The 23736-nt window shown below is 40.4% G+C and overlaps 1 protein-coding gene across 1 annotated transcript in view; it reads left to right on the top strand.

Moving 5' to 3' along the window:
* LOC131693656 (uncharacterized) overlaps nt 1-15711 on the top strand; it is a 28295-nt gene extending 12584 nt beyond the window's left edge. The window contains exons 7-13 of the mRNA XM_058981679.1: nt 1724-2358; nt 2464-2922; nt 10500-10883; nt 10989-11085; nt 11411-11873; nt 15233-15499; nt 15556-15711. Coding sequence (XP_058837662.1) covers nt 1724-2358; nt 2464-2922; nt 10500-10883; nt 10989-11085; nt 11411-11873; nt 15233-15499; nt 15556-15711 — 2461 coding nt within the window. The remainder of the gene's footprint in view (nt 1-1723; nt 2359-2463; nt 2923-10499; nt 10884-10988; nt 11086-11410; nt 11874-15232; nt 15500-15555) is intronic.
* The last annotated feature ends 8025 nt before the right edge of the window (nt 15712-23736 follow it).

Here is a 23736-nt window from a genome sequence, read left to right as displayed (position 1 = left end):
GGGTTCCCGGTCATGTCGCCATGAGACGTGTTGTCTAATAGGTATGGGTGTATTTTCTTAATTGGTCCAGCTGAAGGCATGGACCTAGGCTTCTAGGATCAAGGATAGACTTTCGGACGTGACCGAGTCGTAATCGCGTGCACGATGGTATTTTTGTAGGTTCCCGCTGAGACCGCGTTTGAGAATGTGTGAGTGTTAAGACGTTCACTATCACCATCTTTGTTGACCCAGCTGAAGGCGGGTGTAGAATGGCAGTATAGGACTCGAAAAGAAGAAATAAAAGACAATATATGAGAGACGTAATAGATTAGATAGGTACAAGATACAGCTGAAGTTATGATCATCACATGAGACATACATTAGTACTTCAAACACTACTAATACTTGAATAGCCAATCACCACACATAGCACATCCTTTCTCAATTATCTATTTGTTACTGGTTGATTGTTGGTTATGAGCTGGTAAATAGAGGAAAGGTATAGAACAGATAAAAGGCTCATATCAGCCCTCCCGGCCTCCTCGACACACCACTATCGAGGCGTATTGTAATCAACATCTTGAAGCGGGCTTCTTATATAAATCAAATCCTCAGTAGTCATAATGTTTGGTGGATTATTAACATGAGAACTAATTAACCTCTAGTAGTAGAACTTGGTGCAAATAAAAACTAAAAAGAGCGAAGGTCCTTATATTTAGATAACTCTATTGAATCTATTGTGGCTTGATGATGTTTACAATACCGTCAATCCCATCAACCTGCGAGAGGGAATTTACTCAACGTATATTATTGTACACAAAATATACATAAAAATAATTCTGTTACAATTCGATCCCAAGTCCTTTAGATCACATGTTTCGGATGATACCATCTGGACTATATTTCCGCTTTACACCAACGGTATAACTGGTGACCACAACAAATACGTCAAGGTTCACTTGATTGAAGGTTCAGCTCGCCGGGTAGCCGGAGACAGTACTATTTTCATAACTTTCAGGGCAACGAAAGTTTAATTTTGCAATAACTCATAAACCAGTTGTCATAGCTATGAACTGTCTTTAGAAGAAGTTGCTCTACTTGGCTGAATCTATAGAATGTAGCATACAATATATTTTTCATGGGCACCAGGCGGCATATTTGTGAATTTGATGAAAATGCATTATTTTCTCATAGTAAACTCCATACAAACTTAGAATCATTTGTGCTAAAACATGCTCCAATAGATTTGATTCAGATTTAGCGTAGGAGTTCGTTGAAGAAATACAATTTTTTCTAACTTGGTTCTGCGGTATTAAAATTTTTTCATACATCCTCGTGCCACCCTAATATCTAGTCCAGATAGTGAGAGTCGTCACCTCTCTGGTGTCGGTGTTTGGCTTCGTAGCGGAAATAGGCCGACGGAAAGTAACCAGAACTAGAAGAAGAAGAAATATGATGGACCCACCTAGTACAGGTGAAATTTTACTAACCACGTATTTGGTACCTATTTACAATAGTTTCACTACATGTTTATGACGATCAGCGGTATTTATTATGTAGCATCAATTACCTGAAGATTCAGACAAATTCTTGATTGTCGTTATATTATCGATTCCAACCTTATCTCTCGGTGGACATCTCGAAAGCCACCGACAAAAAAAAATCTCATTCCGCAAATCCGTCGAGCCTGAGTAGGAGGACATCATGTCTATAAATAGTTACAAATTTCCCTTTTACTTTGCAGAATGACAACCTCATCGGATATGTATGCCAACGCAATCAGTTCAATTAAGTTCCATGCCGCAACGGACGTCCCCCGAACCGATCAGCCAGTTTCCACTGCCGCCACTGCGATAAATCCCAGAACGACAATGAAATCCGGTCGCCAGCATTCAGCTGGTGAGGATAATGGAATCAAAGTCAAAGTCAATCATCGATATCCTAAATCGGCCAAAACGGCACACGACGCAGAATTCAATCACGACACGTTGATGCTAATTGATTCGAATGGGTCTAATTTATTGTTATGGACTGAGAGGCCTCTTCTAGGCCAGCAAGAGAAACGACCTTCGCCGAATGGGGTCCGCTTTTTGGAGCGAGAAAATCACGCGGAGCAGTTTGAAAATCCCCAGCTGCTCCCGGCGAAGATGACAAACGATGCCAGCTTAGGCGACGGGATGGAGCTTGACGGCAGCAAATCGAGCCAGTTGCATAAATCATTTGGCAATCCGAATCGTTATTTAATTTGTCCGGACGTGGCCGTCAACAGGAAAGTGATTGCAGTGGAAAGTGTTCGCCGGTACGACGGCGAGCAACAAGCTGAGCTGAAACAGTGCGAGTCGGGTTTGTGCCTGAAGGTACCCGTAGTCGTCTCCGTTGGTGAGTCCAGTTCCATAAATCTGTTTCGATAAGAGCACCTCGGTCCCAGTGCATAGTCAAACTAGATTTGCAATCGAAATAAGGAGAAAATTTACACGATTTCAGCATACAAGTATGAGATACAGCTGGCATACTCGCTGGACCAAATTGTCCCACTGGAATCCGACGTGCCAGCACCGGTCAGCTATCGCGTTAAAATTACCAACATTATCACAAGCTTCCATGGTCCACTGGTGTCGGCGTTAAATGGTAAATCCTCGAGCTATACCGATCCACCTCAATCCAAACGTCGACAGATACGAACTCTCCGCCCGGACGGTGATATTAATCAAGTGGGACTCGAGCTGGCGCTACTAAATTTGGGTCAACAACGTGAATTAGTCCAGGTCAATATTGATTCTGCTTGTTTATCGCTGTTAAGTGCGCTCACCGTCGCTTACCTGAATCAAGCCAAGGAGCAGCGGCTTGTTACGCTTGGATCGGGACAACTGCAAACGGTACGGATGCGGTTCCCGATCAACGTCACCGCGGTGTTGGCTCACCGGGAGCAGTTTGAGTGCCGAGGTGAGTAAGGGCTGCTGCCGCATTTAGTACAATGAAGCTGTTCAAAATTTATATTTACAAAAAAATTCAAGAAATTGATTGTAGATAATTGAAATGATTTCATAACTTGATTTTCTAGACGTGCTGTAAAATCGTGGAAGTACAGCGCGTGAATTACATGTTTTCTTTTCGCATTCCTTACAATTTATAATATTATTAAATTACCATGTTTTCGATTATTCACCATTCGTAAATATGAAAAAATCGGACACTGTTAAACTCTCAGATCACCGTGTCAAATAAGCGAAGTGTAGCACGCTGGTATACAACCATCGCCCACCTGATGAGGGCGAATCCTTATTTGAACGACATATTGGACGAAATGATGAAATTGGTTTTCGGTGGTCCAGCGGTTTGATTCAAACATTCAATAATGAGATTTCGGTTTTCATCGTCGTGCGTGGAAATGCTTTTTGATTGAATCGAGACATGATTGCATGTGTATTTTGCAGAATGGACCAAACTCAATTGCACATGGTCATATAGATTTTGGGCGATTTATTCGTACAAAGTAATGTCGCAAAACAAATAACGAAATTAATATGTGAGTCAAGTGAAATAGGGTGATGTGCCTATTATGGCAGTAGAGCCTATTGTGACCCTATTTCGTACCCCTTGGTTTCGAACCAAGCATATGAGATAATGACAATATCGATTTGGCTAAAACAGGTGTGCAAAAAAAGCTCAAGTTATATTCTTTATTTGTTGTGCACATACGTATTCAGAACTATCCACTAAATCCAACTTTTAATTAAAACAAAATCACCTTATTGAAATATCTGCTAATCCGCCTCACTCGCGTAGTGAACCGAAACAGGACGCAACGGCGCTTAGCAAAATAAACACTTTCGAGCCAGCATTTACCGCCTCATATCTCGTTATTCCGGCACAAATATATTAAATATTGCACTGATACATACCTTTATTTTAGCTGGAGAACCTTTTTACGATTATTTCACTTTAAAAGCACTCGTCAAACACTAGAATAGGCCTAGTGTTATAATAGGATAAAACTAAATACGGGGGTTCCTATTATTGGCATGTTTTGCTGATACACTACCACAATCAAAACCAACTTTTTGCATCCATCATACAGAAAAGAATCACCAGTGCGGCCAAACCAAAACATGAACTTGAAAACATAATGTTATGCAATTTCAGGTATAAGTAATCAATTATTTCAAGTTATTCAACTAATTGTTGATCGCAGATATTTTATTTTCATCTGCACATACAATTTGGATCGGGAGGAAGTAATGTGTGATGTGAACTTTATATTCCAGTTGTTAACTTTCGCATGGTTATTTCCTGCATGCGCAGTTCTGGGCGCTCTTCTACTAACAGCTGATGAGTTTCTTTCGTGTGCGTAATGTTTACGTTTGTTTTGATCGGCTGAAAAAAGCAGAATAATTCGTTTTACAAATCACGCGTTGGCGTCCATGATCTGGATACCTAGTTAGAATCGACGCAAATGAAATATGAGGCATTGCGTTTCAACTAGATTGTTTTTCGATGAGGTGGAAATCGGCACACCCATGAGGCGATAATTGGAACGTTCAGGTGGGAATAGATGCACAGAATAGAACATTTATTTTCATTTATGCTGAAAATTGAGACAATTCTGCCAAATAAGCATTATACAGATGTTTAAGAAACAGTACACTGATACTTTATTCTGAAAAAGGTTATAGGTAATATGGCTTCTTTTTAAGTTGTTCAAAAAATAGTGCGACCCTCTCCATAATGGTGCCAAAATAGGCTCATCACCCTATATGCTCGATTACTGTTAACTGGTTTAGTGATATTTTGTTAATATGATAGAAACATTGCTACGTAGCTCGTTTGTTCAGCGTTTGTGTAAAAACAAAGATTAAAGACTTAGTAAAACGATTTTTAGCATCCCCGTTACTTTTTAATCCATTGAAACAAAAGGCTTCAATGACATGATTTAGCTGCACCAGGACAGTGATACCATACTTCCTCAGATTAGGGAAACCTTTGACAATAATGCCTTCGAATCGATTCAACGTGGATAGTGCGATCCTCTGTCGAATGGTTTACTAAAATGTTGTATTTTTCGAACATTGATAGCGTCGCTGAGAAGCGAGACTATAAACATGAGAACCCTTCGAGGAGGAGTGCTGTCACCCTCTCTATGGTTCCTGGTAGTAACTGGACTCCTGATTTTTATGCGGTCTTAAATTTGTTATGTAGACGGCATTATCATTACTGTTAGGTGCAAGAATGGATCTAAGATTTCGGACCGCACACAAGCTGATCTAAATGTTGCAAGGCAATGGTGAAAAGCAACAAATTGAGCCTAAATCCCGTAAAAATCACTGCAATTCTATTTACAAGGAAAATGAATGTCAAACGGAAACCTACATTGGCACGGAAGTAAATTTTTTTTGGAGTAACAATAGCTTGTTAAATGTTGTGGATTCTGCATATCAAAAGAACTATAGAAAAAAATATAAAAATGCACCGGTCTTTTTATTTATTTATTATTATTATTTTCATTTGACCGACATGGTCTACATGAAACAGAATGAGGAAAAGCCCATTAAAAGTTCGTGTTAAAACACCCTCTAAATGCGCGTGAAAACCTCATTATCTTTTCGAATACACATATTAAACAATATTTCACATTACATTCGATTACATTACAATTCTTAATTATACCACTGAGAACTGACATACAAGTGAAGTGCTCATGTTGTGTAAGAAATAAAACTGTAGCTTTGAAATTACAACAGCAAGTAGTAACTTGCCACTGGCTGGCGCTTCGATCGGCCAGCAAGCGCTATACGGGACTTGTGTGCAGACTTGGATACAATGGTGACTCACGTATGCGAACCTGTATGCGATTGTGATTTTCAACGTATTTCCATTTGAATGTTTACACAGGTTTTTCGGGAAAGTTTGTTCTAGCTTATATGTCTGTTCTCTGTGATTATACCTCTAACAAATCAAAATTATCTACATCACATTTTATGCACTAAGTTAATTGTTTAAGCCTATTTCTAAAAACATCACTGGACACAGAGAAGTAAAAAAATTCGCACACTATATTAAAAACACTACACATCGCCCTTCCTAATGGGTTCGTTCTGTCCATATTCAGTACTTTGATAGTCAAGTCTTAAAAAAAGCCACGATCTTAAACTTCTAGGGGGTACATTTACATAATTTGTGAGAGTAGGTTAGGGTGCATCAATTACACCAGTTAGAACTTTTCCTACAAAAATGGTTCTGAATATGTTTCACATTTTTTCAAGGGTTTCCATGTCAAGCAAACGACACCGGTCAATGTAAGGTGGTAACTCTATCGGATTGCGCCATGACAGAGATTTAAGAGCATATCGGAGAAACCTAGCTTGTATTGCTTCAATTCTATTAATCCAGATACTCGCATACGGGCACCAGATAACAGCCGAAACTTCCTGGACGGAGCGAACAAGAGAGAAATACCAGTGATCTCAGGCAGTACGGATCAGTAAACTCTAGCTATTCTTATTATAAAACCGAGCTTTCAGTTAGCTTTTGCAATGATGTGGGAATAATGATCTCTAAACGACAATTTGGAATCCAGCTGTACACCAAGGTCCCTGACAACTGACACTCTTTCAAGTGGTTTTCCCGAGATAGTATAGCACCACAAAATTAGGTTTTTTCTGCGTGTGAAAGATACTACTGAGCATTTGGATACACTGAGAGTCAACCGATTTCGAGCACACCAGTTACAAAATTCATCAAGTTGACGCTGTAGTTCAATGCAGTGTAATTCAGATCGCACAATGAGAAACAGTTTAAGGTCATCTGCATAGATAAGTTTGCATCCAGGCGAATGGACATTACAAACGTCATTGATAAACAGGGAGAACAGTAAGGGTCCGAGATTGCTACCTTGAGGTACACCTGATAAATTTATGAAGTTATGTGATTCGATATTTCCTAGTTTAACAGATAGGGAACGGCCAACAAGATATGATTTGAGCCACTCAGTAAGGCTGTGCGAGGCGCCAAGCCGCTCTATCTTTGCCAGTAGAAGGGAGCGATCGACGCGATCGAACGCTGCTTTAAGATCGGTATAGATGGTATCCACTTGGGCTCCAGTTTCTATACTTTTAATGCAATGCGAAGTGAATTGTGCTAAATTCGTGGCTGCTGATCTACCTGGATAAAACCCATGTGGAACTGTGGATATATATGACTTCGCGGAATAGCACATCGCTTACAAGAATTTCGAACGGTCTGGAGCCTACACGAAGGGAAGTTATGCCTCGATAATTTGCTTTGTCTTGTTTATCTCCTTTCTGAAAGACGGGAAACATAGCCGACTTTTTCCACAACAGAGGAAACATCGCTTGCGATAACGATTGGTTGAAGATTAGTTATAGAGGAGCGCATAAAGCACTCGCACACCTTTTCAAGATGCTAGCAGGGATCCCATCTGGGCCAGCTGATGTCGAGAACTTCAACTTTTCAATGGCAGAAATAATGTCTTCATCAGAGAAGCGAATAATACTTAGGTTTATCACGTCACAAGGGACATCACGACGGCTGGCTTCTGTCTTGTGTTTTGTAAATAATTTGCAGGTGCCACTGATCGTGCTAGAGCTTTCATTTGCCAGGGTCATGGTAGTAGGAAGTCCACTCTCTTTACGTTTTCCATTTACAAAGGACCAGAAATGTTTTGGGTTTCGCTTAATGTCTGACTGAGTTTGTATGACGTGTCTATAGTAAAGGAAACGGTTATAGGCTTTGTAATTGTTGCTCGCGAAAATGAATTCCTGCTTAGTGATGGGATTCCGTCGATTGGTATAGTGTCTGAGCGCCGCTGCTCTTTGTCGTCTAAGTTCATGGAGTCGTCGTTTGGACCAAAGTGGTTTCGGTCTAGGACGCGGGGCGAGGACATGTATTTTGAATAGATTTTCCATTTATTTATTTTTTTATTTATTTATTTATTTATAAAAGTATATCAGTTCTCGCGAAATTGAACTCCAAATCTTCGTACATCTCGCCAAAATGAATATGCTGTGGACATGGAAGTCTAACAAGAAGTGGAGGGTGATCTGAGTCAATATCAACAAGCGACTCATCCGCCTGATACACATGGCTGTTTGACGATGCTTCTTCGTTAATTAATACAAGATCTAAGGTGCGATTTCGACCGTTTGTTATCGAACACATCTGCAGCATGTTCAGAAGGGACAACCCGTCCAGTAGAGAAAAACTAGATCTAGATAAGGTTGAGTCAGAGGGGTCGGCATAAGCATAGCCGGCGAAGTACTTTTGCACACTATACCAGGCTGATTGTAATCTCCGAATAGTAAGTGATAAGCATTGGGATGAATTCGCAATAGCCAGCTCTGCATCGATATGCTTCTGAATCATGTTTGCATCATTTGCGGAATCTGGGGGGAGGTATACAACACCTACACAGATATTTGACCCATCGCTATTGATGTTCACCCAGAGTTGCCAAAAACCATTGCTGTGACTTATTTTGTGTTTAGACGATATCTGATTCGAAACAGCGATCAGAACACCACCACCCCATGTTTTGCCGGAAGTAATTTTATCACGATCGTTACGATATACCGTGTACCTAGGACCAAATAACTGTAGCGAGTTTATCCTGATCCGCATCAGATGTAGCCACAAACAGCTCGTCGATCTTCGTGGGCAGTCCTCTCACATTTTGGTAGTATATTCTAGCTATTGATATATTTCTAGCCCTATTCCTATATAGTATATTTCTAGCTATAAGTCACCATCAGACAGGTCGGGCAGCCGAAACAATCATGATATCATCAGAGTTTGAGTCGTTGATCGCTAGACGAGTGGCGATAGCGGAACTGGAGCTTTATCGTACATCGGTTAACTGGAAGCGGAGATTTCTTTGAGGGGATGCAGTATCGAGTGTAGCTTCGGGAGGACATATACCCTCCTTGTCATTACCTGGAGAAGTAATCGTGGTGTCATCAAGGTCAGGAATACTGATCGCTAGACGAGTGACGGCAGCGGAACTGGAACTGTGTTGTTCATCGATTGACTGGAAGCGGAAATCTCTTTGAGGAGCAGTATCGAGTGTAGCTACGGGGGTACATATACCCTCCTTGGCATTACCTGGAGAAATGATCGTGGTGTCATCAGATTCTGGGTTGCTGATCGCTAGACGAATGACGGCAGCGGACCTGCAGCTGTGTTGTCCATCGATTGACTGGAAGCGGAAGTCTTTTTGAGGGGGAGCAGTATCGACTGTAGCTTCGGGGGGACATATACCCTCCTTGGCATTACCTGGAGAAACAGTCGTGGTGTCATCAAGATTTGGGTTCCTCTTCGATAGACCAGTGACGATAGTGGAGCTGGAGCTATGTTGTCCATCAATTGATTCCAAGAAATCCGCCGTTAATTCACCGCAATCGAAGGAGAATTTTGGGAGCAATAAGGCTTAAAACCGATAATGACGCACTGACTTTACACTTTAGTTATCGGACCAACGCACAGTGGTTCAGAGTGAAAATTTAGCAGGAATTTTAGGTTTTTACTAAAACTAAACAACTTAGCCTTATCATGGAAAGTTTTTGGAAAGTTTCTGTAGCATAAAAAATACCACAAAAAAGTAGAACGCTCACTTCGGTTTGGCTTAACGCAGGTCGGTTAGGCTTAGTACATCCTCATTTACTCTACATGGGCGGATGAACGTCTGCCAGGGTGCGGGTTGAGAAATGACCAATGACAAAGGCTAAGGCTGGTGTGTCCAGAAAATATATTCAAAACGAGTGGCACCATATTGAGGCCTGTGATGAGGAAGCCCACTTTTGCCAAAGGAAATATTCAGTTCTTCCATGAAATATGCAATTAAATTTTCCAAATAAATTTGCAATAATGTACTATTGAACCTAGGTAAACAATCTATTCCGAGTGATAATGCAGACGGCCACATCTTGATATGCAGTCTCCAGGCAACCAACGAGGTTGACTAGCAGCATTGGACTAAAATCACAATTCTTTCTGTTCAAGATGTTCGGATCGATGCATAAAATTAGCGAAAAGCAATCACAAACGAGCTTCGGTCGGACATTTTAAAATCGGTTATTCTATTTGGATGGTACATTCCACCCATCCAAATTAAAAATAATAGTTGGAAAACGAATATTTTGAAATTTAATACTTTTTACTGAAAATATTTCTGCAGACATTGTTGGAAAGGGACACCAATATTGAAAATATATAGAACATCCAGATCCGAAAACGAACGCATCATATGAAGTTAACAAAAACCTTGTTTATTTTCCCGAAAGGCCGTAGTAGGCAGTTGCTAATACCACGCAATAACAAATCAAAAATCGATTCATAGTTAGTGCTCCTGGAAACCTGCCACCTTTTCAAATGTACAAAAGCTAATTACCGAGTTGTAATTTGTTCCTTATTTGCGCTTCATTTTCAATAACTCATTTACCCCATCCAGGAAGCATTCACTCCAGCTGCTTTCATTGCATTACCTTTAACATTTCTTCCTTCCTTTTCAGCAACGGCAACCCGAACCAAGGAAGTGAAAAAAGGTTCTATCTTCGTGTTCCGACATTCGAAACAACCATCGCAGCAACCTGCTGCCGTCGCGGTGGTGCAGCGGAAGTTTTTAATTAAACCAGGAGCACGTTGTGTGTGTTCGGATTTTTCCTGTGAATGCATTTGCCTGCTCGGGCCGGCAGTGCCATCGAACACGGAACCGGTGCTGCAGGCTTCGACAGGTAACACCGACAATGGCTACTGTAAAATAATTTCCACCGAAAGCGTCACCGCAGGAGCTGACATTACCGACCGGAAGCAGTGGCTCCCTGTGAGGATGGGTGGCTTTGTGTATGGAATTTGGGTGCTGTTTCTGGTGCTGCTGGCGGTGCTGATGATTTTAGGTGAATGGCTGTTTTTTTTGTACCTCGAGATTTCATGGACTAAGTATTTCATATTTTTCGTTTTAAACAACTGTCACTCGCAATTTTGACTGTGTGTGACCACAGGATGCAGTAAAGCTCTGCTTGGATGTTGCTGTGGAAGAATTGGCAGGTGGGGGTACGATTATTTACAACCAACGGTTCGGTATCAGGATTCATCCCGGTAAGTGTTGACATTCCAGCACGCTATACCCACATTATCCGCACCTGTGCGCACCGATAATTCGGCCAATTTTGCACGTGCCACGTGTGTGTGTGCATTTTGGATCCCTCTGTTTGCTTTTTAAAGCGCGTTCTTGTGGTAAAGGTATACAATCAGCTTAGGAGTATGTACCGCTTCATTGTGGCTGCTTCATAATACAAACTTCCTATTAAGCCATTTTAAATATTTTTTTCGAGTTGCTGGATGCGAACTCATGAATTCCTTTCATTGCTACCCCTGCTACCGGACCTGTTACTCGTCTCTTATATAAAACTTTCCATTGCAGATATCGACGATTTCTGATAAATCTCATCTTCTTCCTGGTATACCCGTGTGTGTTCTGCTGTCGCTGTTTCGAGCACCGGGATCACTCGGACGAGGACGACAAGCTGCTGCAGCAGCAAGGACGACTGAAGGGGACAATATTGTTGCAGCAGCAGCAGGAAATTCAATCGGTGCTGTCCAGTGCAGAGTATGATGATGATAATGATGACGCGTTAGACGATGGATGGCAAACGGGTGGCAGTCGTCGAAGTCGGCCCAGCAAGTACTGGGACAGCGAAGCACCACTGACGACGGCAAGTGATGAAGAGTTGCACAAACTGTTGATGGAGATCCGCTCCGGCGAAGACGGTGGTGCTGGAGTGGTCGGTGGAAGTCGCTACTACCAAAACAGGAAAGATGAGGAAAATGATACCAAGTTCGTGCTGCATGCGATGGACGAGTGCCGGAAATCTTTGCAAACGTTAGTATGTTGATAGTTTGTTTTTTATCTGTGTTTTTCTATGCTGGGATTTTTCTCCTACCGGATGCCGGTACATGTTTGGATGGGAAGTTGTTGATCTACTGGCGTGTAGGGAAGTTAGCTATCATTATTTTATGCAAATCGGGTAACTCTGCTCTCAGAATCCGACGGATGATTTTGCTCTCGTTTTTGACACTCTATTCGAGTATCATTATCATTAAAAACCGGAATGTTCCCCCAAAGTGAATTTTGACAGATTGCTTTGACGCCGTAATCACATGTTCGTCGAGCACTGTTTAGAGAATAGACTGACGGCCAGTGATGGCCCTTTTTTTTAAGAAAATTTGGCAGTTCAAATAAAAATGTCTGGCAAAATCTGCCACTTGGGAGCGACCTCAACGTCATCGAAATTTGGCATGGTCTTGATAGAACGTGCATCAATCGACTTTTTTGTTTAATTAGGAAGTTATTACCCAAATTAACAAAATTTGCGTTTAATAACTTCTATAATTTAAAAATCTAGCAGAAGGTTCATCTTTTTCCTGGAAGCTACCAAAAACTCTGGCTGTGCCAAATAAATCTGACTTAACCAACACTTGCTGACGGCCCCTAACCCTGTGTTTTTATTTTCATTTCTGTCAACGTTGTATGCCAATCGAGCGTTACCAATTGTTAGGTAAAGCTCTGGTTGTACTAAAATTATACTCGCTTTAGAGATACACAACAATTTCATATTCGGAAGAAACTTGCAAAATGTTCCAGAACAATGCATCCCAAAAAGGAAAAACTGGATTGAACCAATTTGTACATTAATGGCACAATACCCAAAATTAAGTCGAATTCTAGAGAAAATTTACAATAGGACGTAAGTAACAATGAGAGATTCTCTTTGGGGTCTTTCTCTTCTGTTCATAACTCGGCCATTTCAACATTTACTACTCTACTCTTTGCATAATATTCTAATAAAAACCGTCGGCTTTCGATATGTACTGGAAAATTAGTGCAAAGTGTTATAGTGACGTCGTAATAAACGAAAGAGAAAGTAAACAAAGAGAGGCTCTCAATGTTACTTACGTCCTATTGAAAATTTTCTCTAGAATTATTGTGTTTTGAATTCATCTCATCAGTAACTAGCACCAACTTGGGGCCGCGTTTGACGATATAGCTAAGGGTGTTCAACCAAAAAAAAAATGAAAATGATTTCAATACCTTCCTGTAATTAAAGTAATGAGCGTATTTTTTTTTCTCCAAGATAATTGCGCACTGGACTCCCTAGAAATGGGTAGCATGTTTCTCTTCACTCGGCTGCTGTCAGTTCAATCGAAGATAGCGTCGAAACAGCAAGCACTCCGCGAGTGTGTTGTACAGTTTTACGAAACGCATGGTCACCGTGGAAAAAAGATTACGGTAGACTACTTTCGAGACGAAAACGTGCCCGAGAGTACAGTTTATCGGATCTTGGCATCCCTGAGCTTAGAGCGGTCATCCGGCGAAGATAGTGACGAAGAAGAAGAAGGAAGCGATGAAAAAGCTGTTCGACAACAAGGAATGGAATGAGTTTGCGTGACGCCGGTCGAAAATATCACTGCTCTCATACCTTGATTCATCGAACTTCAAGATGGAGGACATCATCTGTCGGAAGAAGACTCGGTCCCCCGAGTATACGGATAAACAGATAGCGATCGTGTAATCGCAGTGCCAGTGAATAACGAAGAACTACCGCGGGGCGTCGTTCGTGCTGGACGACGAAAGTTACTTTCCGCTCTCGAAGACTCACATTTCAGGAAATGACAGCTACTATTCCAGCGACAAGTCGGCCACACCTCCCGAAGTAAAAAATAAGTTTAAGCATAAATTTGAAAAAAAAAATGCTCTAAATCGCCATAGCGGACAGAGGGATTTCAAAGCCGTGGTTCAAGCGGAGCGGTCTGGTCATCAATCAACAAGTGTACCAAGAGGAGTGTCTTGTGAAAATTCTTCGGCCGTTCGTGAAGGAGCATACTGCGGATGGGAAGCCAAGAAGACGCTGGAGTATTTTGAGCAGGAAAAGATACCGTACATGCTGAGAGAAAGTAACCCGACCAACTTGCCCCAGTGCCGTTCCATTGAGGATTTTTTCGGCTCCCTCAGTGCCCTAGTGTACAAAAATAATTGGCGGCCCAAGAATACGAAGCAGTTGACCACCAGGATCCCGAATTGTATCCGGAAGATGGAGCTCAGTACCGTCCAGCGCTCTTGTGAGAGCATCGCGACTAAGTAGTATCGTACGGCTGATCAATATTCATTGATTTTTTTTTTGAAGAATAAACATTATGCTTTAATAAATAATACTAAATTCGTTGATTTTTGTTTTGTTTTTTTAACTGCATGACTGAAAAAATTCTCATTTTTTTATTGAACACCCGTTAGTACTCAAGTGAACGCTAATTAGATACTGTATGTAAACAGTCACACTACGTGTATGACGCCTAAATTGGCAAGTCCCGAATGATGTCCCACTAGTTTAGATACATCGACTAATGCGGCCCCAAGTTGGTGCTGGTTTAAGGTATTGTACCCTTAATGCACAAATTGGCTCAATTTTTTTTTTCTTTTTGAGAATAAATATTGCACAGTGCCAGGCGTTTGGTTCCCTAGCCAAAACATAATCTTTTGTTTTCGTTTTCTCGTCAGCAAATCAGAGCTTCTGGCTTTGCTTTCCGAGACATCACTCGGGACTTGCCAGTTCTTTTAGACGTCATATATGCCGTGTGACTGTTTGAATATAGTGTCTAACTAGTGCTAATTTAGGTACTAGTTTAGCTACATCGTCTAACTTGGCCCCAAGTTGGTGCTAGTTACTGATGAAATGATATCGAAACAGAAAAATTCAACTTATTCCTACAACCGATGATTTTTCCACCAACGAGTGTTACTGCCTCGTACAGAAATTGAATCGATATCTAACACCTCATTGCTTGTAATAGTTATTTTACCCATCGAATATGTTTATTGTTTTTTCTAAAGTAAAAAATTGGTTAACAATTATATTTGTCAATGTTATATAGACCAGCAAAATGCAAATGAAGTATCACGATTCGTTTGTTTTTGTGGATCTGCCAGGTAGGACACCCACAGTAAAAAACCACGAGCCCCATGTGATCCAATATTTCCAATGCCATGCTGTGCTTTGAAATTGGTGCTTTCAACAAATTATGTTCAGCCACTGAATTTACCGCGCAATGCCGACTGGTTCATGGTACATGTTTTTGATTGTTTAATTTCATATTTTTCGTGATTCAACTTTATTTGATCAATCTACCCAACTGATTGCTTGTTTTTTCGTCCTACGTGCACCACTGTTGATGTTATTGTTTCTTCCAGAACGACAGGACGCAAACCAAATCCAACGGGGTCAGCGACGTCGGATCGAAGGAGGAGGAAGGTGCAGCGGCCAACTTGACGGTTTGCCAGCTACTGAAAGCCAAAATAGTCTATCGGCGCATGGATGGACCCTGTGGATATGTTCTGATAGCTGATAGGCAACCGTATTCCATTCAGGGGTACTTTATTGCTATTGACAAGACCAGGTATCAATTTTTTACGCACGCATTGACGAGACAGTTTTGGGAGATTCGGAAGGACGATAAGGTTTGTTCACTGTGTCATTAGTTTCTACTGAATTCTATAGTGGCTTACTTATGCAGAATTATGCACATCGATTCAAGATGGAACCAAGAGTATTGATTGCCAGGAGTTTTACTATGACTTATGCCAGCGAATTGGAAGTCTTGCGGCGAAATGATTTATCTGATAAACCCTTGCCGGAGGCACCATGTATTAATGTTGAGCATCTTCACTAGTTTTAGTTTTTTAATGAAATATAATTCGTGTATTAGGACTGTTTTTATGTACTGATGAAAAGTGTTTTCTTTATTTGACTCTACACAAAACACCAAATTTGGGGAAAAACAATCTCCAGACCATGCCAGATCTATTTTCACTCATCCTCCATTCCTGCTGTCTCGTATAAAATTTTCATGGCATATCAATAAAGTAAAAGTCCATGCAAAAAAATAAACCCACGCTTGTTTGTGAGCAGCATCGCTGGCCGTTGTTGTTCTCCGTCAAAGAAGAACCCAGCTGGCAATAAAATAAAGACTAAAGAAACCGCAGCAGTTTAGTACGAACGCCGTAATTTATTGAGCACCATCTGCATTAGGGTGGCAACCGAATGCTCTAGGAAAATAGGACAGTATAAGAAACAAGCTCGAAAGATGCGTTATTGGACCTCTAACTTCTTTTCGAGATGGATAATCATGCTGAAGAAACTTTAGTGGTGCAGTATTAATGTTGGTTTAGGGATCCCGCTCCGGGTAGGTTTGCTCGAAACTGTTTGTGTTGAATTGGAAAACATTGGAGGGAACCTAGGCTGACTCGGATCCTAAAAACGAAATCAGTATTAGTTAGCAGGAATGAATTACGAGTCTTTTGCGTACCTCGTTCAACTAGAATCGACATTTTGTGCCAGTCTAACATGCTCCCTGTGGAGGATCTCCAGCGGCATGGAGCGATTTGTCGGAATTAATTTTGTAATTAGTGAAGATAAAATATAAGAATACCTATGTTTCTATCCATTGCTGGCTCCGGGCCGAAATGTTTCATCGAAGCATAGACGACATAGGGAACTGAGAAGAAACACGACGCAGCTATGCCGGTCCTGATGTATTTTTTTCACCACAGCGATCATTCTGACATCATCCTCAGGTGCGCTTTTAAATCCCATCGGAAATGAACTGTGGAACTTCTATGAATACTTCGTTTAATTTCTTTTTCGGTAAAGCAACACCTTAAGGTTTGACATTATTTAAGACATTATTGTGTTGTGGTTTTTTTTGTACAGAGAAATCATGATAATAATTATGTAGATTGATTATTAATATTATCAATAATCAACATATGATAATGAGTTTAATACTCGTGCTTAAGCGCAACGAAAACTTGAATCAAGCGCCCCAATTTTCACCCTACCATTTGAGACTATGAGTTGAACAAAGATGAGACACTGCTCTAACCAACGGCTTTAAATCGCTATGGTGGTAATGGGACAAGGGTGAAAATATGCTAATTACCCCTATCTTAGATGAAATAAACATTAAATATTATCGTATTTTAGTTAAAATTAAAAAGATAAAAACATCGGAAAAATTACATTCAAAAAAATTAAAAATTGAATAAAATACGTTAATATTGTGAAAAGATTTTTTTTTTCGAGAGTTGTCCTACTGGAGCTGTAGAGCTAGGTTCTCGGAAGGGCTCCCCGTCAGAATCACATACTACAATTTGCAGACGAGACAGGCAATGTCGCCCAATAAAACACTGCATAAGGCCAATTGTAGCGGGCCGTGATTCTGAATGTGATATTCATTGTACGGTTCAGGCATGTGCGGGCGTAGGGACTCGGAATAGCGTGTATCATCGCGAAGGGCTCGAACATTTGTACGTTGTGCTCGATCGCGTGTGCGTTTGTATGTCGCGTGTGCTAACGTGTAACTTCGTGTGCATAAATTCTATTTCATAACCGTGTGCCTTTCGCATATTCGCGTGTGTTCTAGAATGACCGCGCGCGGACCGTGAAGCTGATACTTAATTTTTTGTGTACGGTTCAGATTCCAGAAGGAAGTGGGTTCTTCCATATCATTAGAGTTCCCAATCATGTCGTCGTAGAACGCGTGGTCTAGTGGATATGAGCTTTATTTTTTTTGATTGGTCCAACTGAATGTATGGACCTAAATTGCTAGAATGAAGGTTAAAGATTTCCGGACGTGACCGATTCATGATCGCGCGCGTTTGCGGGTTCGCGTTTGAGACCGCGTTTGTAACTTCGTAAGTACTAAAACGTTCACACAATTGCCGCAGTGTTATCAAGTTTACGCGATCGCGGGCATAGGTGTGCGTAGATGATCGCGAAGGGTTTAAGCGTTCGTATGTTGACGTGTTTGTCGCGTGTGCTCGCGTGTATGTGACTTCGCGTGTATAAATTCGATTTTGAAACCCTGCGGCGATTTATATATTCGCGGACCGTCATTCTGATCTTTAGTTTTCGGTGTACGGATCACATTCTGACAGGGAGAGAGTTACCCCATATCACTAGAGTTTCCGGTCATGTCGCCATGGAACGTTTTGTCTAGTGGATATGGTAGTTATTTTTCAATTTTATTATTTTTTTAATAATTAACAAGGACCTAGATTGTTTGTACCGAGGATAGATACTTCCGGACGATCCCGATTCATGATGACGCGAGCGCGGGAGTTTGTAGGTTGACACTTGAGATCGTGTTGGTAAGTTTATGAGTGCTGAGATTTTCACCTTATCACCGGGGTGTAATCATGTTTGCGAGTTCGTAGGTTGCTTGGAAAATCGCGAGGGGCTCTACCTTTGTGCGCTGACGTGATTTTGTAACGTGTGTTCTTGAATGGTTGCGCGAACCGTGAGTCTGATATTAAATTTTCAGTGCGTGGTTTAAATTCTGGCAGAGAGTGTGATCGTTTATATCGATAGGGTTCCCGGTCATGTCGCCATGAGACGTGTTGTCTAATAGGTATGGGCGTATTTTCTTAATTGGTCCAGCTGAAGGCATGGACCTAGGCTTCTAGGATCAAGGATAGACTTTCGGACGTGACCGATTCGTAATCGCGTGCACGATGGCATTTTTGTAGGTTCCCGCTGAGACCGCGTTTGAGAATGTGTGAGTGTTAAGACGTTCACTATCACCATCGTTGTTGTTTCAGCTGAAGGCGGGTGTAGAATGGCAGTATAGGACTCGAAAAGAAGAAATAAAAGACAATATATGAGAGACGTAATAGATTAGATAGGTACAAGATACAGCTGAAGTTATGATCATCACATGAGACATACATTAGTACTTTAAACACTACTAATACTTGAATAGCCAATCACCACACATAGCACATCCTTTCTCAATTATCTATTTGTTACTGGTTGATTGTTGGTTATGAGCTGGTGAATAGAGGAAAGGTATAGAACAGACAAAAGGCTCATATCAGCCCTCCCGGCCTCCTCGACACACCACTATCGAGGCGTATTGTAATCAACATCTTGAAGCGGGCTTCTTATATAAATCAAATCCTCAGTAGTCATAATGTTTGGTGGATTATTAACATGAGAACTAATTAACCTCTAGTAGTAGAACTTGGTGCAAATAAAAACTAAAAAGAGCGAAGGTCCTTATATTTAGATAACTCTATTGAATATATTGTGGCTTGATGATGTTTACAATACCGTCAATCCCATCAACCTGCGAGAGGGAATATTGTAAAAAGATTAAAATAAAAATTTTACAATTGCACCCGTCCCGTATTTTTGCTCTGGGAACTAATATAAAATGTGGAATATTTAGGGTATTTTAAGGCCACTATTTTTAATGAAATTTTATGGTTCAGCTCTGAGTATTATAAGCCATGTAATGTTTGAGCATAGATCCAATCAGTAATAATCGGGATTTGAAATGTAATCAAATAAGAATTTTAAAATATATAATACCTACTTGAGGAAACAATTACTAACTCAACGAGTCGCATCGAGCACGGTATCTCGTATGTCATTTTTGCCCATTCCAATAATAACACAAACACAGACTCTACGTGGCAAAACAAACTGCTGGATCTATTACACACTATTCTGGTGTTGAATATTTCACTAACACTAAATGAAAATAATTACCCATCGTTTTGCACATTTTATCTTCGTCACTGCTTACCGTGATGAAATCCATCATCGCTGATTCATTAACACGCCGGATATATCCACCATCGACTGCACAGTAGATCACACCGGCAGCGAAAATCACACACATGCGGCATGATCAAACACGACGCCGCGCACAAAATGGCGGTCGTATTCGCACCTTTTGCCTGATTTAACATAGCACTTTGCTTTTGTGCTGATCTTTTATATCTTGATAAAAGCAGGAAACTAAATTTTTCCACTGCAAATTATGCGCTTTAGGCGGAGACACTTTTTTCGCTGCACTCCCCGGTAGAAAGTGGCAACAAACGACGCATACTGATTAAGCAAACAAAACGCGGTCGAACCCCTTTCTTTTTCAAGGGTGAAACCTAGGATAAAATCACTTTCCAAACACTGTATGGATAGTATAAAACTTCTAAGCTGTGATAAGTATTCTACGGATACCTTTGGAAGCCCGGACGGATGCAAACGCAACGCACTTGATCGAACCAAAATAAAACAAACTGAACCGTATCGCGATCACCGATGAACTGAACGAAGCAAAGCCGCGGTTTGGTCTCTGCGGTGTGCGGATTACTGATTGCGAAGCAGGGTTGCCACATTGGTGGATTTTTCTGTAATGTCTCAGATTTTATTTAATAGTTTTTAGTCACCGGTTCTTTTTCACCGATGATAGATTTTTGGCATTTTGACGAATGTTTCTCAGATTTCCAAAGATTTTTTTTTTTTGAAAGTTCGTGCAATTTGGCTCAGTTTTTCTTCTGTATTAGGCTTCACGATTTTTTTTATTGAAGCCAAACCATTCAGAATTTGATTCGGAATCCTGAACGTAGTCCGTATGGAAACCAGCTCAAATGCAACAATCGATTCCGAAACCGATTAAGTCGGAATCGATTGTTGCAATTGAGCTGGAATCGATACTGATTCCATTCAGAATTCCGAACCGGTTCCGGAATGGGTTTAACTGGGCGGCTGGTGGTTTTGAAGCAAAGCATGTCCAGTTTTTTTGTTTGAGCCGCGGACTCACTATCTCATGTCGTTTTTTATTTAAAAAAACCGGGGCAGTGGATTGCACTGGTTTTGCACTTTCTATCAGAAATGGGAATGAAACACGTCTAGTGGCCTGCTCTTCGGCTAGAATATGCAACACCAGTGCAATCCACCGCCCCGAAGTTTTTCAATGAGGAGCTCAGTCTTTTTCTGATGGAATAGAATAAGTTCGCTGATTTTTGATTTACATTTATAAAGCTGAACTTGAAACCAACTTACGACTTGCAGTCATAGTAGTAAATATTGTAAAAATATTCTCAAATTGCTGATTTTTTTAAATTTAAGAATTTTGATTGCCAAATAAGGTAACAATTGTGAAGTATATTTGAAAAGTCCAAATGCAATTCATATTGCGGTCAAATTACAGTAAGAAATAACAAAATATTCTAAAGAATAAGTAGGTTTAACCATTGAAAACATCAAGATATGAAAAATGAAGTATTTTAAAAATTTCTAAAGTTTAGAATATGCTTTTACTTGTATATCTATCAGAAATTATGGGGTCGAAAATGAGTAGAGTGCACTTTTGCTCCAAAGTCGTATTTAGGAAGACAAAACGGTTTGCGCCCAAACCGTAAGTTTTTGATATATAGCAAACTTTATTAGCACTTTTTACCGATTTTTTCACATTAGTTTAATTAGAGTGATCCTTGTGGTTAGGGTGTTCAAAGTATCAACTATTTACATATGTAACATTAAGCTACGCAATATTCTACAAAGTTGTAAAACGATCAAATTTAGGCTATTTTGCTGAACCAGCTATATGGCTATCTCTAACAGTTTATGTGTATGAGTTTTTCAACATTTAAGGTAGGGTTGCTCTCAAAAAAATCGGTTTTCTTATATTATATTTTTATGTGTAAAATTGAATGCTTTGTTATAAAGATTTTTAGAATTTTTGTAAACGCTTTCGTTTGGACAGTTACAAGTTGTTTTCAAAACAAAAAGGGGTTTCTTTAAAGCTATATATCTTGAAAGATTGCAAAGGGACCATCCATAAATGACGTAGCATTATATGGGGGGGGGGGAGTTTTGTATTTTGTGATGATGTGTGACGACAGGGGGTAGGTGGTCATGTCATACTACGTAGCTTTTTTAAAAGGGGATAACTAGCATGGTTTTTTTATTTAAAAAAAATTACGTTACCGAGTTACCGTCATGCTTCGTAATTACCAGGGGGTATTTAGAAGTTTGTGACGAAATGCTACGATGAGGGAGGGGGTGTTAAAAACCACTCAAAAAATGCTACGTCATTTATGGATGGTCCCAAATGGACTTTAAACCTCTAAATTTTGAACTATGAGTGTTATTCCTTAAAAAAAGAGTTAATTTTTAAAGAAGGCTGTAATCTTGAAAGAAAGGCTAGCTTACTCAAACACGAAAAGCGAAGCGAAATACAAGAGGAAAGGAGATGTTTGTGCAGACATAGTGCTCAACCATCGTGACTTCCTCGCGTTCCTTTCCTGGGCCTCGGATCTCTAGTGTTCGGCCCGAACACACATCCATCTGCCACTTCTTAAGGGTAGTTTTGGGTTGGAACAAATGTTCTTTTTTTCTAAATGTATTTTTATTTTGATTATAGAGGTTTTAACCTTAGGGTCAATCGCCTCTTTTCGGGTTAGAGAAATCTCTTTTGGAAAAGTTTCTAACCCTATGTGTGGGATCGGAAATCGAACCCAGGTGAGCAAGTTGATTCTCTAACATGTACACAAGATACGCTTTAGTTGCCCACTCTGCAAATAGGGAAAAAACGAAAGGCGCAAGTCAATTCTTCGATTTTCAAATGCAACCAGAATATTACCAGCCCCATCTCAGCTTGTCGCCACCGCTCTGTTGGCCACCTTTGGTTGCAAACAAAGTCGCAACGAGAATTTGAGCTGCAGCTGATATTTACATTACCCAGCCAAACTCATCATCCGGAATTCTAACTGGTTTTTTGCGGAATTCCAGCTCAAATAAAACAACCCAGTTAGAATGTCTGGTTTGATTTCCCCGAATGAAAAATATGTATAAGAAAAATGATTTTTCTTACAACCTTGTTATTGTTTGGGTACAGAATCCGGTACAGATTTTTCTATAGAAGAGTACAGATAGAAAAGATTTTTCAACTCCCGGTACAGATTTAATTGTGGCAACACTGATAGTAGGCATGGTGCCAAGATGGAGAGAAAGGTGGGAACATTTGACACTTTTGAGTGTATTAGTTCTATACTTGCAAAATTAAGCATGCTGTCCGGGGCCCTTGAAGTGAACATAAACATCCGAACGAGCATCCTGATTCTTTGGCGCACGATGAAAAGTGAGAAAAGGTCGAGCTTCACCTCGGATCTACCGACTAAAACACTTGGAGACACTTTTTACCTAAAAAAAACCGATAAAATTAACTATGACCAAACCGAAACAAAACTTATGGCAACAGAAAGGCCCACTACGTCACTTGTTTGTGCTTTTCTTCTTCATATCCTCTTGTTTTTTCGGCTTCAGCAATGAAAAATGAGAACCGCACTCACACACAGAAAAAAATGTAAAACACCTGTATCCGTCTTGGCATGGTGCGACACACATACATCTTTGAAATGAGGGGTTTGCATTTTTTTTGATGCGCAGTGAAAAAAATGCGTCAAGTTAAAGCAGAATTTGCACCTATCCGATCCGTTTCAGTGCCGGTTCAGTTCCGTGCACGGACGCCAAAATTCTTTCATACACTTCAAATGCAAGCATTCACATGTGAATGCTTGCATTTGAAGTGTATGAAAGAATTTGGCGTCCGTGCACGGAACTGAACCGGCACTGAAACGGATCGGATAGGTGTAAATTCGGCTTAAAGTTAACTTATTTTTGATCGTAATGCAGGGCTGCCAGAGTGATTGAAGTTTGATATTCATTGTTTTGGTTAGTACACTCCTAGGTTGTCTCTTAACTATTCGCATAATATGCTATCCATAACCGTCGTCTTTCGATCTGTAGTAGAACGTTATTGACCAGGTAAACTCAAGAGTCCCTTAATTTTAAATTAAAAGAACCTATTCTTTAGGTTGTTTTATTTTCCTGTGTAGGAAATTTTTTC

Source organism: Topomyia yanbarensis, chromosome 1, assembly GCF_030247195.1.
Source record: "Topomyia yanbarensis strain Yona2022 chromosome 1, ASM3024719v1, whole genome shotgun sequence".
NCBI lineage: Eukaryota > Metazoa > Arthropoda > Insecta > Diptera > Culicidae > Topomyia > Topomyia yanbarensis.
Note: the sequence above shows the minus strand (reverse complement) of the source record. Positions and strands in the feature narration are given on the sequence as shown.